The sequence below is a fragment of the Orbicella faveolata genome, unplaced genomic scaffold (genome assembly GCF_042242905.1).
Source record: "Orbicella faveolata isolate gen_17 unplaced genomic scaffold, um_ofav_v1 contig_4, whole genome shotgun sequence".
NCBI lineage: Eukaryota > Metazoa > Cnidaria > Anthozoa > Scleractinia > Merulinidae > Orbicella > Orbicella faveolata.
The window spans coordinates 390,487-408,436 of NW_028301569.1; the positions used below are offsets into that span (position 1 = coordinate 390,487).

At 41.3% G+C, this 17,950-nt stretch overlaps 1 protein-coding gene, 1 non-coding gene and 1 pseudogene across 2 annotated transcripts; all 3 read left to right on the forward strand.

Moving 5' to 3' along the window:
• Nucleotides 1–7,390: 7,390 nt before the first annotated feature.
• On the forward strand, nucleotides 7,391–11,696 carry LOC149100836 (uncharacterized). The gene is made up of 3 exons (XM_089275839.1): nucleotides 7,391–9,300; nucleotides 9,741–9,944; nucleotides 10,269–11,696. Exon 1 carries the CDS (start codon nucleotides 7,507–7,509, stop codon nucleotides 8,290–8,292), a length of 786 nt encoding a protein of 261 aa, XP_089131965.1. The 5' UTR covers nucleotides 7,391–7,506; the 3' UTR covers nucleotides 8,293–9,300; nucleotides 9,741–9,944; nucleotides 10,269–11,696.
• Nucleotides 11,697–16,579: 4,883 nt separating this feature from the next.
• Nucleotides 16,580–16,698, forward strand: LOC149100837 (5S ribosomal RNA; annotated as a pseudogene).
• Nucleotides 16,699–17,068: 370 nt separating this feature from the next.
• LOC149100838 (5S ribosomal RNA) lies at nucleotides 17,069–17,187 on the forward strand. Its single transcript, XR_016203238.1, has one exon. It is a non-coding gene; the product is annotated as a 5S ribosomal RNA (ribosomal RNA).
• Nucleotides 17,188–17,950: the final 763 nt, after the last annotated feature.

Genomic DNA, 17,950 nt, shown 5'->3' on the forward strand with positions numbered 1-17,950 from the left:
TTTATAGACTAAGTTACTTTTAATTGTATTAAGTCAAGATTAGAAATCGTTCCTCCTCCCCCTTCCCCGTGCTACGAGTTGTTTGCTTGCTTTTTTGCTTATTTTGTAATTTTAAGTTTTCCTTTCCTGTTATTGTTTTTTCTTTCTCTTTTTATTTCTGTTTCTTGCTTTTTATCCTGTTTAATTTAATTGTAGCTAATGTGTGCTGTCAGAATTAATTAATTATTTTATGTTATTCGTTTTCCTAACGTAAGTAACACCTGATGTAAATAAGTAATGTACATTGTAGTATCGGAGTAGCCATGCCAGAGTACTTTGTTATTGTAATTTTTGTAATTTGTGATACGTGTAATTTGTTAAGACGTGTTACTTTAAATAATAATAATAATAATAATAATAATAAAAAATTTTAAACTTTAACACCGCAAGCTTTAACGAATTTTCTTTATCCTCTCTTTTATTCAGTCACCTTTCATTGAGAAGGGATTTGCTGTTGATACTCGAGCTCAGATGTAGTGATATGCATCTTGTGTTTATAATGTAGATTTGCTCGTTTTATTTTGTTGTCTGTCCAATCAGTTCGGTTTGGTGAAATGCTTATATAGTCCAAAATGTCGAATAGACGATTATGCATTGCAATCCTGTCTGCAAATAAAGTTCTGCTTTGACTTTGATTGGCTATTTCATTTTATTTGTGCCATTGCTTTTGGTTGGGGGTACATGGACCCTATTTTCTTAATAAGAGGTTATTCCCCAACGCGGTATTTACACTTAATATGGAAATGTTCCTAAAAAGTGAGATGGTACTAATTAACACGGTAAATTGAACAGTGTAATAGAAATTCTTGCCCTGACCATTTCTCGGTAATAAGAATAACTTTTACATACATATGTACACAATTTAGTTGGAGAGAGTGTTCTCCTATCTCCACTCTCTCTCTCTCTCTCTCTGCTCTCTTCTTCACACTAATTTTTTATTAACTAACTTATTAAATGAATGTCACTGACTGTTTTCTTTGTTGTGCATGCATACTTTTTTGCTCGTCGAAGAAAGTTTCAGTTTCTTCCTGGCTGTACAGTTTCCTTTGTCCTGTCCTGTACCAATTCGTTTGTGATAATTTTGTGAATTCTCTATTCTCCTTAAATTTTATCTCATCAGGTTGATAGAATGCACTCTCAGAGTGTTCCATCATTGTCTTCAGTCGCTACAATTTTCCGGAAAAAAGCAATAGTTTTCTTAATTTCCTTTTACTTTGTGTTAGGACTTTTTAGCATGCCTGTAATTGGCCCATGGGCATTACGGGAGAATAATTTTCAAGTAAAGAATTACATTCATTTTAGTGTTGAATATTTTAAATTGTTATGAATTAGGCATTTCTTTTTATTTTTTATTTTTTATATTTTTTATTTTAGTCGCATGCAATGTTTTATGATTTTACCGAGGTATACCATGTAAATGTAAATAATGCACTGGAATTGGCCAATCAGAGTGTGCATTATATCGGCTTTAAACACAAACCATATATAATAAATGACTTGTATGTGAATGATATTTTTATTACAGAGAACTGGACAGGGCAAGAACTTCTCCTTCTTTTGTGAATTTATATATTAATTCCTCTCAGTGCTGTCAAAATGTGTCAGGAACCTTCATTGCTGATAATCTATTATCCATACCTACAGCACAGAAGCTCACCAAATCCTAACTGATAACTAACATGTGTGTATCTCTAGCCTTTGCTGTGTGCTACATGTATATTCTGTTATCCTGCCTTAACTGCTAGAAACAATTTTGACAGAGCTGTTGCAACAGTTTCACTTAAATTGAATTCCAGTAACAGCGCTACATGTAGCAGTGTTATTGAGTATGAACTTTATGGAGGATTTTAAATTTTTATTTTTTTATGATTACAGACGACAACAAAACATACATGTGTATACACAACCTGATGTTGGTGTTGGTTACAAACTGTAGTTCATAATAGTCATCCTATTACAGGTAAGGGGGAAAAGTTCAGAGAGTTTAGAACATTTCTTCCCCCAGCACACCTTCTGTCTATAGGTACAATAATTGAGAGGTTATATATATATATACGAAGAGTAATGTAAAGTTACTGTATAAACTCAGCATTAAAATCTGACATCTGAACACCTCCTTTGCTAAAATTAGTCACGATTTAATTGTTACCACTCCCTGTGAATTCATAGAGATTCCAGAGGCAAATTATCACCTAATGTGGAAGTCCTGTCTTCAAGTGAGGGAAAATGACACAAAAGAGTTACAATGAAAGTAAAAAGAATTGTGAATGTTGATATGGTGTACATTATACATCATGTAAAGGTATTTGGTGAGTGCCAAAGGCATAACATTTCGTGTATTGCTTTTTCAGGGCAAATTATATAACAGTGACGTTTTAAAAGGTGTGATCAGAAAAATAATGAGTACATTGTCCAGGCAGCACCAGTTTATGGATGGCATATGCAGACAGTAAGAGGAACTGTAAGCACTACCACGTAAGTTAGCTTTATGCTTATGACTTCTTGTTCTTGGATTTTGTGTCATTTCATCACAAGAATGCATGTAGGTAATGAAAGATGCAATAGTTGTTGCAATATATTTTTGAAGGAAAACTTATAAGTCTGCCTGTGCTGGATAACAGCCATGTGTAAACTGAATGTGAAGCAAACACTCTGTCGAAGATGGGGCAATCCTATAACCCAGAAACCGGAATCCGGAATCTGGAACCAAAAACCGGAATCCAGAAACCGGAAACCGGAATCCACAAATCAAAGAAAATAAGTTCTTCAAATACGCAAAAATTGTTTTGCTTAGCTTTTTGACTGTAAAAAGTAAGCTGCCAAGTAAAAAGGACCTCAAACTTAACCTTTTTTGAAACAAAAATTCCCCGTCTGTTGAAATCGTGCAACCGTTATTTTTAGTGAGGACTATGATTATGAGAATCTCAGTAAAGTGCGTCTTAATTTTATTCCAAGCACCTTGAGAGTGTCTAAAATAAGCTTGCTGGTAATTGCCATTTTGTTTAATAAGTGATCTTCAATTTACCAGGAGTATAAATTTATCCTTTATGTCTAGTAGATACTGAACAAGATAGAAAATGTCATAGAGAGCAGGATATCCGTCAGTGGCAGCCCCCTATACATTGACAGTCACGCCCCCACTTTCGAAGTCCAAAGGCTAACCCATCTGGTCTAAATATGAAATTTGATTTTTCCAACAGATACGAGACCAATTCCAGATTAACACAATTTCCACACTGATACTGTGACAAATCAGCCTTTCATATTCTTGGCGGCCATCATATTAAAACAATTTGTAGAAATGTTGCACACTTACTTCCGTCTGCTTCTCACTTGCTAACAGATCAGACCACATGTTGTTAAAAGATGCTAAAAGTCTGCCAGAAACTCACTGCAATAGCCTATAATAGCTTGTTGTTAATGTGCTGCTCACCAGTCTTCTCAGCGCAATTTGATCTAGACAAGAAGCGGGCTCTCACTAGGGCCAGCTTGAACAAAAGATGGGTAACTTAGCCTATGAGCAGGCTCTCGTGTTTGTGCTAGGGACGTGAGTGGCAAAGCCGCATGAAGGCTCTTGGTGACATGCCAATGCAGAAAAACACTAGACACCTATTTAGCCTGCTCAGACACTAGAGACAGATACTAGAGCCTGCTTGCAGGCTATGAGTAACTGTATCCACCCAAAAAATCAGTAATCCTGACTGGATAGTGATGTACCCAATGGATAGCTTTATGCAGCTTTTGAACAACCGGGCCAGATATATAGCTAAGAGTTGTTCAGAACTAGTCAATAATTTTTTAGCAATTACAGTCTGTGGCTGAAGTAAAGCCAAGAAAATAAATAACAACAAAATAATTTTTGCTCATATTTAGTTATTAGACATTGCTGAAGTGAAGTATTTCTATCATCATTCATAATATCTGGATTCCAGATTCTGGTTTTTGGTTCCGGATTCTGGATTCCAGATTCTGGATTCCGGATTTCGGTTTCCAAATTCAGTGTTTTAGGGTTGCCCCAGATGATGTATGTGCATATGTTAATCTTGAATAAATGCAGTTAAATGCAATTTAACGGAGTTAACAACAAAGAGCGCCAGTGTTGTCTGGAGTCAGCGGCGTTTCATACATGGGCATGCGCCAGATCCCATGTGCTCTTTGACTGAAGTGTGTTTAGCGTTACAGGCGCTAGCGTGTTATTTGCGTGGCAGTTCATGGGACCTCATCTTCAAGGCTTCCTCCCGGAGTAGCGTGTGCATTATTTGTTCTTCGTTCGTCGTTTTTCGAATCTTGCCGTTGTTTCTTTCGTTTGGTATGGCACATCGTCGTGCAACAAACAACAGTGTGGCTGCCATGTTGGATTCAAGTCAGCCTTCTTCTTCAGCCGATTCTCCCTCTTCGGTCGTACGTCCTCCCATTTCTTCGACTCCGGTGTCCACTCCGCCCTCCTTCGTCCTCTCTCAACAGGACCTCAGTCAAGCGTTTTCACAAGCCTTGGGGGATACGTTACCTCGCATTTTGGCGGCTTTGCAAAGTCACTCATCGAGTTCTTCGACAGCGGGAAACGCGGCGTCGGGCACGACGTCATCCGGTTCTGTTGTCATTAACCAACCACTGCCTTCTTCTGCAGGCCAGTCCTCAGGTAATTTGGTCGTTCCTCCCTTTATTTCAACATACTGCACGTTAGGCAATTCTTCCTTATCTTCGCCATCGTTGTTTGGTTCTCGTGGTGCTGCGAATGGATTGCCATCTTCCAACCAGTCTTTCACGCCATTGGTCTCCTTTGGTTCTAATTCCTCCATCGCCTCTACCTCAACATCCCTGAATAGGCCGTTTGTTGTTGGCCCCGGTTATTCCCCTATCCCGGAGAAGCTGGTGACAAAAATTAGGTCTGGCCAATTTGTGGATCTTGCTGACTTGCTAGCAGAGAACTTGAAAGCCCAGGAGACAGAGCCCCAAACGTACCTTGATGGCAAACTTCTCGTGAGTTCTTCCAAGAAAAGGGTGCAAGAGATCACTGATATCGTGACATGGGTTGAAGCATTCACTGTGTACTCGTGGATCTTCTGCTGTGCTCATTCTTCCAGATGGCAGGACATGACACAATACAAGCTGCTAATTCTCAAGACGTCGCGCCAGTTCCCTGGGAAGGCTTGGCTCCATTACGATGTTGCATTCCGCAAGGACGCAGCTGCTGCAGGTTTGGTGGACTGGTCTCACATGAACCATGATTTGTACAACTTCCATACTCTTTCGTCACCTCTTCCCCAGTCAAGCCAGCAGCCAACCACTTCGTCTTCAGCTTCAATTTCGATAGCCGGTTCATCCACCTTTTGCCGATCTTGGAATGATGGCACCTGTCGCTGGACCTTTGGTCAATGCCGGTACCTCCATCGCTGTGAGAAATGTGAAGGTGATCATCCACGTGTCAACTGTCCATTTCGGGCCTCAACCTCTTCCTACCGGCGCTCCCAGTCAACTCCCCCATCCCAAAGCAAACGTCTGCGGCGTTGAAGTGGGATCCAAACCATATGTAAATAGCGTACATTCATCTTGTTCAGTTTCCTTTTCAAATTTTTTGATTCCTGTTCCTGTTAATGTTGTTGTTCCTGCACCACAAAATGCTTTTGGTAATGACATGCCCTCCGAAGTGGCACACCATGCTTTGCCCTCTTGTTCTTTGTCCATTTTGGGCGCCCCGCAGCAAGACCTGGTCCCCCCATCCAGAGTAACCCCCATAGACGCGGAGGAACTTCGGCATGAACTGTGTTCTTACCCCGACCAAACGCAAGTGGAGTACGTGATTTCAGGTCTCACAAATGGTTTTCAGCTGGGTTTTGACCCTCGGGCGGTATCTTTAAAATCGGAGAATAAAAATATGCCTTCAGCATCCCTTCAGCCTTCAGTCATCGACCAGTATCTCCTCACGGAACTCGACAAAGGCCGTGTAGCTGGCCCCTTTGCTATAGCCCCTATCCCAAACCTCCATGTGAGTCGCTTTGGAATTATCCCGAAGAAGTACCAGCCTGGAAAATGGCGGCTTATCTTGGATCTGTCTAGTCCTTTAGGCCATAGTGTCAATGATGGCATTCCAAAAGAACCCTTTTCAGTGCAGTACATGAAGGTTGATGATATCATCGATGGGATCATGCTTCACGGCAGAGGAACGCTGTTGGCAAAGTTCGATGTGGAAAGTGCTTACCGTAATGTCCCTGTCCATTCTGATGATCGTTACCTACTTGGTATGAAGTGGCGTGGGAAATATTTTATTGATATGGCGCTTCCATTTGGACTACGCTCTGCTCCTTTCATCTTCTCGTCCATTGCAGATATGCTCGAGTGGATCCTCAAACACAATTATAATGTGAATTTTCTTTTACACTACCTGGATGACTTCCATACATTGGGCCCTCCTAACTCACCTGTTTACCAGAACAATATTGATACTTGTGTTAAGCTATTTAAAAAGTGGGGTATTCCTCTTCACCCGAACAAATTGGAGGGGCCATCCACTTGTTTAACTGTGCTCGGTATTGAGCTCGATTCTCTCTCACTTCAGGCCCGTCTGCCGCAGGATAAGTTTGATCGTATTGCTGCACTTCTGGAAGCCTGGTCCCTCAAACAACATTGCACACGGAAGGAGCTGGAATCTCTTATTGGCAATCTCCAACACGCATGTAAAGTAGTTCCTCAGGGGCGTACCTTCTTGAGACGCATGATCAATTTATTGTCGGCCTTTCGACGTGATAGCCACCCAATTAGGATCAACCAAGACTTTCGCTTAGACCTCCGTTGGTGGCGAGAATTTTTCCATTCTTGGGGTGGTCTCAGTTTCCTGCTTTCCCCACAGTGGGCGACCTTGCCTGAATTTTACGTTTCCTCAGATGCTGCTGGTGCTCGGGGTTATGGTGCAATTTGTGATCATGAATGGTTTGTAGGTGAATGGTCAGCTGTTCAGCATCCCTTGGCAATTGCCTACAAAGAGTTGTTTCCGGTGGTCATTGCAGCTTCCCTATGGGGCCACCGATGGGCTTCTAAACGAGTTGAGTTCTGCTCCGACAACATGGCAGTCGTTAGTGTTTTGCGTTCGGGCACCACGAAGGATCCGAACATGATGGTTCTTCTCCGTCACTTGTCACTTGTGGCAGCCCGACATTCCTTTGCCTTTACTGCCTCTCATACGCCGGGTAAAGACAACTCGATTGCTGATGCCTTATCTCGTTTTGATTTTCAGCGTTTCCATCATCTTGCTCCTCATGCAGCTCCTGGGGCGACTCCAATTCCGTTAACGCTGCTGGCTCAGCTGCCCGTAATTTGACAGATAAATGCCAGTTCTATTTGACCAACGGCCTCGCACCTTCTACTCGCCAAGTTTATGCTTCGGCTCAACGTCAGTTCTTAGATTTTTGTAGTCAGGATACTCCCTTCGAGCCAAGTCAGCCTCTTTTACCAGCCAGTGAACAAACTCTGATGCGCTTCTGTACCCATTTAGCAGATCGTCTTCACCATTCTTCCATTAAAGTATATTTGTCTGCAGTCCGTTCTTTACACATTGACTATGGCTTCCCAGACCCAATTGTCAACCGTCTTCAACTTCGGCGTCTCTTACGAGGGATCAAACGTCATCAGGGCCCAAATCTCCCTCAGCGCCAACCAGTGACAGCCGACCTTATGTCTGTTTTGCACAAGTCTTTAGATTTTATCAACCCTGACAGTGTCATGCTATGGGCAGCCTGCTGTCTTGGCTTCTTTGGGTTTCTTAGAGCTGGGGAATTTACAACAAATGGTACCTTTGATCTATCTGTTCATTTGACCGCGGCAGATCTTCAAGTAGATTCCTCCACCAATCCCCAAAGCTTTCGAGTGTTAATCAAGTGTGCAAAGACTGATCCTTTCAGGCAGGGTTGTTTCATCTATCTTGGCCGTGGTTCCCTTCCTCTCTGTCCTGTGACTGCATTAACAAACTACCTTCATCTTCGTGGGCCAGGCGCCGGACCTCTCTTTATTCACCAAGATGGCTCTCCTCTTTCTAGATCTCGGCTTTCCTCGTTTCTTCAAACCACTCTACAGGCAGCAGGTATTCCTGGAAAGTTCTCGGGTCATAGTTTTAGAATTGGAGCCGCTACAACTGCTGCCCAGAGAGGTGTTCCTGATCATCTCATTAAGACAATGGGTCGCTGGTCGAGTGATGCTTACTTGTTATATGTGCGCACACCTGTGGAAACCATCCTTTCAGTAGCTGAACGACTTGCCTAACAGGTATGGTTTTTGTCACTAATTTGCCAGTTACTGGGTGCCTACCGATTTGGGCATTTTTCTCGGGGCTCTGGCCTCCCCATCCATGAGCCCCTCTCTTCTCCGAGCTGGCTAGCGCGCTGCTCGGAGGTCCTCCGGCTTGGCGTGGGGGCTCATGGCTGGCTTGCCAGGATTTGCCAGCCATGGGAGCAGTCTCCATCTAGGAGCTGGCTGCCAATAGTGGAAGCTCCTGGATATCACAGGCACCCAGCCTCCATTTTGCGATGCAGTTGTTAAATGCAGTTAAATGCAATTTAACGGAGTAAACAACAAAGAGCGCCAGTGTTGTCTGGAGTCAGCGGCGTTTCATACATGGGCATGCGCCAGATCCCATGTGCTCTTTGACTGAAGTGTGTTTAGCGTTACAGGCGCTAGCGTGTTATTTGCGTGGCAGTTCATGGGACCTCATCTTCAAGGCTTCCCCCCTCCCCCCCATTTCCCTCCCTCTTTTCCACTGTTCACACAGTGTGACGGGTGCCTGCTCTCCCTTCTGCGTGGGGGCTCATGGCTGGCTTGCCAGGATTTGCCAGCCATGGGAGCAGTCTCCATCTAGGAGCTGGCTGCCAATAGTGGAAGCTCCTGGATATCACAGGCACCCAGCCTCCATTTTGCGATGCAGTTGTTAATCTGAAATTTCAGAGAGTTTAAAAATATCATATCATATCTGTGATGGTTCTGAGGTGGAGGGCTGTTACATGTACATGTAAATGTCTCATGCACGATTTTTCACTCGTTATGATTCAGGAGCCAATAGTTTCTGTATCTGTTGATGTGCAACAATCTACACCAATATTTCAACCTAATAATGTACAGTGTATATTAATTAACCAAATTATGCTGTTTTTAGTTGACCAGTGCTACTACATAGTAATGTGATGTTGAAGTGCACAAATTTACAAACACACCCAGTGCCAACTTGTCAAATATATGAACTGGCCAGACAGTGTAGATTACAAAATTCTCTGAAAGGTAAGATGTTTCTTAAACATTATTTTGTAATTAATGATTTCTCAGACATTGTTTTCTTCAAGAAAAGATTCATACCCCACATGGAGGTTTTTTCTCTATTAGAGCTCTTGATTCCTGATACTTTAATTAGGAATTTCTAAAGACTGGCCATGAATGGGTGTTGGGTGTGAATATCTTCTGAAACTGCACGTTCATTCATTGAGTAAGCAAGAACATCAGTATTTATCCTGACAAACTCTGATTTTCTTCTGGAAGCTGAACTCATATACAGTTGTACAGTTATATGTACAACCAAACAGCCTGGTTGACCCTGTGATTGGGACTGTGCACATTGTTGTAACCCTCAATGTTCCAGTTTCTTGTTTGAAGCAAATTACATTTGCTCTCAAAAGCAAGTGGTGAAGTTCATAACAGTTATGTAAGTTTGCTTTGTATTTCAGGGCAGAGCCTGCCACAGTGAAAGTTGGAGTACCAACCCCTAGCATTTGATTCACTACTAACACTCAGTAAACAACTAACAATGAAGTACACTGTATATCAAAGAAAGGAATTACATGCCTGTTCCTGTCTGTCAATATATGAACAGTTTACAGATGGGGAGCCTGTATTAAAACATCAAAGATTTTCAAAGCAACCATGGCCTGGTGAGATATTTCTGAGGGAATATAAATTTAAGGTCCTTATGATTGCTTATAGGCACTGATTTTTATTGTAAACAATATCTTACTGAGTCTATTTTTCTTGTGTACTAATTGTTGTAGAACACAGAGATCACTGTTATGACAGAGATATTAATTTGTGAAAAGTTCTATAAACAAATGCATCTGGGAACAAATTAATTTATCATGGATGCAGCTTCTGAGAGATCCCCAATATTAATGGAACATACACTGTTCATACATGTAAAAAAGTTCAGTAATTCATTACTTATGATTGTAATGCTTTGTTTGGTTTCTCTGTATTTACAGACAACTTGATGGGATTATAAATTCTGCACCAAGTTCATTTAATAAACTGACTTGGAGGTTCAGTTCTGCAACCCATCCTGATTGTAGTAATATCATAGTTGCAACATTGTGACAGATACACTGCATTACATTATTAAGAAACACATATTAACTAATTATTTTTAAGTGCCTTTTAAATTAATCAGTTTTTCTTAGAGATAATTTACTCATGGTTTATTTAAATAATTGGCTTTTTGGCTTTAAAATGATATTTATTGAGCTTTTAAATCAATTTTGTGATAATCTGCATTGGACATGACATAAATTGATATTTTGCCAACATGAAATGGAGAACTGGGTCTTAAGCAAAGTTGCAGGATTAGCATTTTTGTAGAAAGGAAGGGTTGAGAAATTTGTGACATTCTACAGACAGCCTTGCCATTCACAATGTCCAATAAGGTTAATTTGTTCCATTCTGTTGTAGAAATAGTGTTCTCTAATTTATAAATTATCTCAATCTGTTGTTTAAATGATTTCCTTATAACCCCATGTCTGGCTTTGGTGCATGTAGGATATTGATGTATTTTTTATCCATTTTGCTGTAAATTATCTTAATTGATGTGTCAATCAAAACATATCTTGGATATGCTGGGCTCTTCTGACAAATGTACCTATGCCTGATAACCTTGGAGTGCATTTGGTTGTGAAGTGCAGACAAAGTACATGTACATAATATAACTTCCTCTTAGCTTACTGATAATTTTTGGTATAATTTAACCATAGCAAAATTAATTAATGGAACCCAATAACAGCTCTTGTAGTCCACAATGCCAGTCGAGAAAAAGAACAAATCACATTGAAATTGAATAATAAAATTATTATTAGAAGCCTATGCAAGTATTCATGATCAGCAAAAAAAAAATATCGTAATTACCATTCATGTGAGGGTGATTTTGCTTATTGCAAACCCTTCCAGCAGGAGGAGACTCCATACAATAGTGAAGATGGCTAAATGTATCTTTGGGGACAAGTTAGAGAAGAAAACTTTCCAACTTTTCACATATGTATACTGTTTTGGTATTTTTGTGAGATTTCATTTGGTAGAGATTCAGGGACTGAGTATATTGAAACCACTGCATTTCAATCAGTCCCCACAACAAAAAAATGTGTAAACTTCTTTTGTGTGGGAGTCCCCATGTTAGCTAAGGAAGAATATAATGATTAATAACAATGCCTTGTCTTTCTGAATAAGGTAGGAAAGAACAAGAAATGCCACCAAAAAGCACAGAAGACAGTTCTGTTATGTGATCAAGATTTTTGGTGGCTTCCAAGAAATCCTTGAAATCATGGCTCTATATTTCATAATCACACCATCTTACACCTCGATCTGCTGATGTAATACTAGTTCCGGCTGAAACTATTAAATCATTCGCAATTTACCTCATACAAGTTGGATTATTTTCATTAGTAACAACATTCCGAAAAATAACTGAGGAGCTCCGCTTTTAGGCTGGCCTAAATCTATATATTAATCAAGTAAATGAAAGTCAATCTCTTCCAGAAAATCACGATGAGGAAATGGAGCATCAGGAAAGAGCACAAGGATTAAAACGACAACACACAACTGACACTGATTCTGACGGCAAGGCTAGCGTCTCCGTTCGTCGTCAGAGAATTCATCCTCCGCCAAACCTTCCTAACGGAAGAAGAAAGGAGAAAAAGACTGCCCCGGCTACCGATCATAAGTCGCCTGCAAGTTAGCTTTCTTATTTTTTATAACGAACAATGGACCGGGACTTTATAATCATCTTCCTCTCTTTAGTCATGACAATCATTTTAACGGTTAACTCATAGGGGATTCGCTCCCTTGATCGACGGAAAATGACTTTTTCCTATTTTCTTCGAAACAGACTAGATATAATTCTACTTCAAGAAACTCATTGGAGTGTTGACATGGAGATGCAAATCCAACGCTAGTGGATCGGTGATGTTATCTTTAATCATGGCACAAATACTGCGAGAGGTGTCGCTATCCTCATTCATTCACGCCTTGAGTGTATTGTGAATCATATACGAAGTGATAATGAAGGTCGGATCTTAAATATTGTTCTGGAACTTGATGATCAAACCTTGAGCATCATAAACATATACGCACCTCAAACGGACGGCGATCGACGAACTTTCTTTTCTAGTTTGGGTGGTTTTATTTCCGAGGAGTTTGACAACATCATCGGTGGTGACTTTAATTGCATCGCAGACGCAAGGGATAAATTCGGTGGAAATCCAAATGCTAGGAATTTTGCTGCCACAACTCTCCATGGAATTTGCACTCGACTTAACATATCTGAAATTTGGAGGGATCGAAACAAGGATAAGCGCTGCTTCACTTGGACTGCGCGACATCCCACAAATGGAACACACATACGTACACGGATTGACAAATTCTTAATTAGCAACTCTTTAAATCAATTTGTTATGGACGCATCGATTAAACCCTTTCCTCATTGTGACCATGACAGTGTCTGTCTGACTTTAAACTTTGACCGGATAAAACGTGGACCCGGATACTGGCACTTTAACAACAATCTATTGTCTAACGCGGCTTTTCAGTCCGAGATCAACGATTTCTGGACTTTTTGGAAAACCAAGTTCGAAGTTTTTGAAGACCCGCTACTATGGTGGGATGAGGCGAAACAAGGTTTCAAGAGCATTGCAATCCGATGCGAGAAAATACTAGGAAAGCAGAAACGCCATGAAAAGTTTCAACTAGAGCGTAGCCTTATAAAGCTGCAGGAAAAATCCAACAATGGTAACACACGGGACATTGAGAACTACCTTCTTGCGAAAGAAAAATTAAAGCAGTTGGAACTAAAAGATTTAGAAGCCACTAAGAATTAGAACGAAAGCTCAGTTTTTAGAAGAAGGAGAACGGAGCACACGCTACTTCTATTCGCTTGAGAAATGCCGAAAAGCAGAACAAACGATTCGTGTTTTGACGAAAGATAACCTTGATGTCGTCTCGGAACCACAAGATCTGTTGAAAGAAACCCACAAATTCTACAAACAACTCTTTGCAGCCCACCCCAGTGATGCACATGCAAGAAACAAATTTCTAGACTGTGCTATCCCAAAATTACCTGATGAAGCACGTGAGTCCTGCGAAGGTCTTATTACAGAGGAGGAGTTAAAAAAAGCTGTGATGGCAATGGAAAGCAACAAATCACCTGGCTGCGATGGCTTGACGTCGAACTTTTATAAACACTTTTAGTCTATTCTCGGGGAGAAGTTAACACGTGTCTACAATTATGCTTTGGATAATGGCCTTCTTACTGTTTCACAACGGCGGGGAATCGTTACTTTATTGTTTAAAAAAGGAGACTGAACACAATTAAAGAACTGGCGGCCAGTAACTCTACTCAATACTGATTACAAAATTTTGACACAGGCGCTGGCGAACAGGCTGCAACAAGTATTACCCCTAATCGTGAACTCTGACCAAACTGCCTGTATAAAAGGAAGGACAATTAACGATAACACTCGTCTTCTTAATGATGTCATATCCTATGTCAATGAGGAAAACACCAATCTAGCCTTCATCAGTATTGACCAGATGAAGGCCTTTGACCGAGTTTCCCACGACTTTTTATTTGCTTGTCTGGAACGCTTTGGTTTTGGACCCAACTTCATTAATTGGATTAAATTGATATATGACGATGCCTCTAGCTCTGTCAAGACAAATGGTTGGCTCACCGCTTTTATTAAACTAGAACGCGGACTTCGACAGGGCTGTGCCCTCTCTATGCCCCTCTATGTCCTAACCGCAGAAACAATGGCTATAAACATTCGCGAAAATCCTAGAATTCATGGTATTCGACCGCCTGACTCCGAGGAAGAATTAAAATTGTCACAATATGCAGATGATACGACGCTGTTGCTATCCGACGATGCTTCCATTAATGAAGCTTTTACCGTATTTGATTTGTAGGAACGCGCCTCTGGTGCAAAAATAAACAAAGGAAAATGCAAGGGGCTCTGGTGCGGAGCTTTTAAGGAGTGGACGGATCAACTTCACGCTTTTGATTGGTATAATGACTTTATCCCTGAGAAGATTCTTGGCATTTTCTTTGGTAACGTCGACTGTACGAGACTGAATTGGGAGGCTAAAATACAGAAAATAAATAACATCATTGCCGCTTGGCGACATAGGGAGTTAAGCTACAAAGGTAAAGCGCTCGTGATTAACGGCCTCCTAGCTTCAACATTATGGTATAACGCCACTTCACTACCGATGCCTGCTTGGGCAGTATCACAGATTGAACAATCACTTTATGATTTCTTTTGGAACTACAAACGTCATCTTCCTACAAAGGACATCCTGGCCCTACCCCTAAAGGAAGGTGGTTTCAACATCCTTCGTTTGCAGACTAAAATCGGAAGTTTACGTCTGAACACCTTGAGGAGGCTTCTTTCAGAGGAAAAAGCACACTGGAAACATTTCACTTCATACTTTCTTCGTATCTCCAATCTTCGTCTTGGAAAGATGTCTCTCGCACTGGACTATTCGTTGCAGCGTATCGATCGAGACATACCCAGTTTTCATAACGAACTGCTAACGGCTTGGCACCGACATAAGGATCACCGCGTGCGGACCAGATCCGCTGAGTCCGTCACTGATATCCTCAATGAGCCCCTGTTCTTGAATCCTGAAATTACCACTGAAGACAAGTCCCTGATCTTTACAGATTGGATTGCAGCTGGAATTACCCGCATTAGAGACATCTGCTATGAAGTTATCGCGGGGTACCTACCTGTGTCAGCCATACATGACATGCTAACAGACAAAAATCCGCGCACCTTATCTAGAACAACAGAAGAACTGAGAGAGCTATTCGTCGCTCTTCCCCCAGAATGGTCCCAAAAGATTTGTACTGCCTCAGTCTGGCCGCCGCCTACCTTGCAACCTTGTTTTGGTATTGTGAACTCCAGCCCTGGACAAACACCCATCGATATTTCATTGTGCAGGACGCGTCATGTTTACACACATTTGCTGCAAGCCGAGAAGCCTGTTATCCCTGCTGTAGACCATTGGAAGCAGAATCTTCAACCAGAACCCTGCTTTAACGCTAAACAATGGAAAGCTTTATATCCACCGCTAATCAACAACAAACACAGTGATGTAAACTGGAAGATCACTCACAGAGTTCTCCCCACCGCCTTGTCTTTAAACAGGATCGGGGTGTATGCCACACCGTATGGTCACCGATGTGGTGCCACCGACACCTTGGAGCACGCCATACTCGACTGCCCTACTGTCCATAATTTCTGGAACCAGCTACAGACATATGTGGATAAAATCAGTGAACGAAAACTGATACTCACCACACAAGGAAAGTTATTTGGAAAAGCCAAAACGACCAATGACTCTCTAACACGGAGATCACTAGATTTAGTTAACTGGACACTAACATTGGCCCGCTGGGCTATCTATAAATCCGCTGTCAACTACCGAACAAAGAACTTGACATATCTGCCCGAAGCGCTGTTTAAAGCTATGGTGAAATCGCATTTGCGTTTCCAATACAAGTTATATAAGTTAAGACACACACAATATTACTTTCCGCATCATTGGTGTTTAGGAGACGTTTTTGCAAAAGTAGAAAATGACACTTTAACATTTACATTGTGATAATAATATTGTGCTACCAAATAATGTAAATTAACGAGACACTAAATGGAAACTTTTGAGGAACACTGATAAGTCTTATTTATTTTATGACACTATTTGTAAAAACAACGATATTTCATAAGTTGATAAAATAACTAGAGGATTGTAAATAAAAAAAGCACTTCGAGCCTTGTTAGAAAAAAAAAACCGCTTCTCGTCCGATCACCGAAGTCAAGTCCTGTTGGGCGGCGTCAGTACCTGGGTGGGTGACCACCTGGGAATACGCCGTGTTGTAGACTTTTGGACCCATTTTGGGACTGGACTCTTCAGAGAAGATTTCCATACGCGTCCATATCATTGATCCCTCTATTTTCAAAATGTTTTTATTTTTCCAGCAAGTCTACAGCATATTAGAAAATTTTCTTGTTTGATTATAGCGCCGCAACACTGAGCAGCACACTGGAGGTAATCTCTTGTTTGTGGCTTTGATGACTGACCACAGGAGAATTGCCCTTTTGTGATTTGAAGTTTTAGCTGGCTTTGGAATTTCTTGGTTAGGTAGCCGAAAGGTAATTGCAATTTCATCACAACAACAATTAAACGCCTTCCTTCTAAGAGAGTTAACAGAGAGTCAAAGCAATTGAGCAACTTTTGACTTGGTTCTTTCGTCTACGACCACACAACAGGGAACGTATCGGTTGTTGTCCGATCATCGAAGTGAAGTCCTGTTGGGCGGCGTCAGTACCTGGCTGGGTGACCACCTGGGAATACGCCGTGTTGTAGACTTTTGGAGCTAGTTTTGGACTGGACTCTCTAGAGATTATTTCCATACGCCTCCACATCATCGATCCCTCTGTTTTCAAAATGATTTTTTATTTTTCCAGCAAGTTGACAGCGTATTAGAACATTTTCTTGTTTGATTATAGCGCTGCAACGCTGACCACTACACTAGAGGTAATCTCTTGAATATGGCTTTGATGACTGACCATTGAAGAATTGCCCTTTTGTGATTTAAAATTTTAGCTGGCTTGGGAATTTCTTGGTTAGGTAGCCGAGAGGTAATATCAATTTTATCACAACAGCAATTAAAGGCCTTTTTTCTAAGAGACTTAAAAGAGAGTCCAAGCAATTGGGCAACTTTTGACTTGTTTCTTTCGTCTACGACCACAGCACAGGGAACGCACCGGTTCTCGTCCGATCACCGAAGTGAAGTCCTGTTGGGCGGCGTCAGTACCTGGGTGGGTGACCACCTGGGAATACGCCGTGTTGTAGACTTTTGGACCCATTTTTGGACTGGACTATTCAGAGAAGATTTCCATAGCCTCCACATCATTGATCCCTCTATTTTCAAAATGTTTTTCATTTTTCCAGGAAGTTGAGAGCGTATTAGAACAATTTCTTGTTTGGTTATAGCGCTGCAACACTGACCACCACACTAGAGGTAATCTCTTGAATGTGGCTTTGATGACTGACCATTGGAGAATTTCCCTTTTGTGATTTGAAGTTTTAGCTGGGTTTGGAATCTCTTGGTTAGGTAGCCGAGACGTAATTGCAATTTCATCACAACAGCAATTAAAGGCCGTCTTTCTAAGGGACTTAAAAGAGAGTGCAAGCAATTGAGCAACTTTTGACTTGTTTCTTTCGTCTACGACCACACCACAGGGAACGTGGCGGTTCTCGTCCGAGTGGTGGCTGTGCCATTTGTTGAATTCTTGCCTATTTTAGGCCATCGAGAGTTTGGTAAACTATATAGTTTTTGCTAAGAAATTTTTCTGTTAAGCTGTTGTTATATTTTGCGGAAAAGTCGTTGTGATCTATAGTTATTGAAGTTTGACCGTTGTCACTTGCGGGACGCCAATATGGTGAACCGAAAGGCATGAATCTTGTCATTTCGAACGCCCGATCGAATTGGTCTTGGAGATCTTAAGGCTGGAATGCAGAAAGAAATCCAAGATTCGATTTTTGTATTTTAAGATCTGGGAGATGGAGTATATCTTTTGGAGCTAGAGTCAAGAGGTGACGCCGAAGTTCTTCTTAA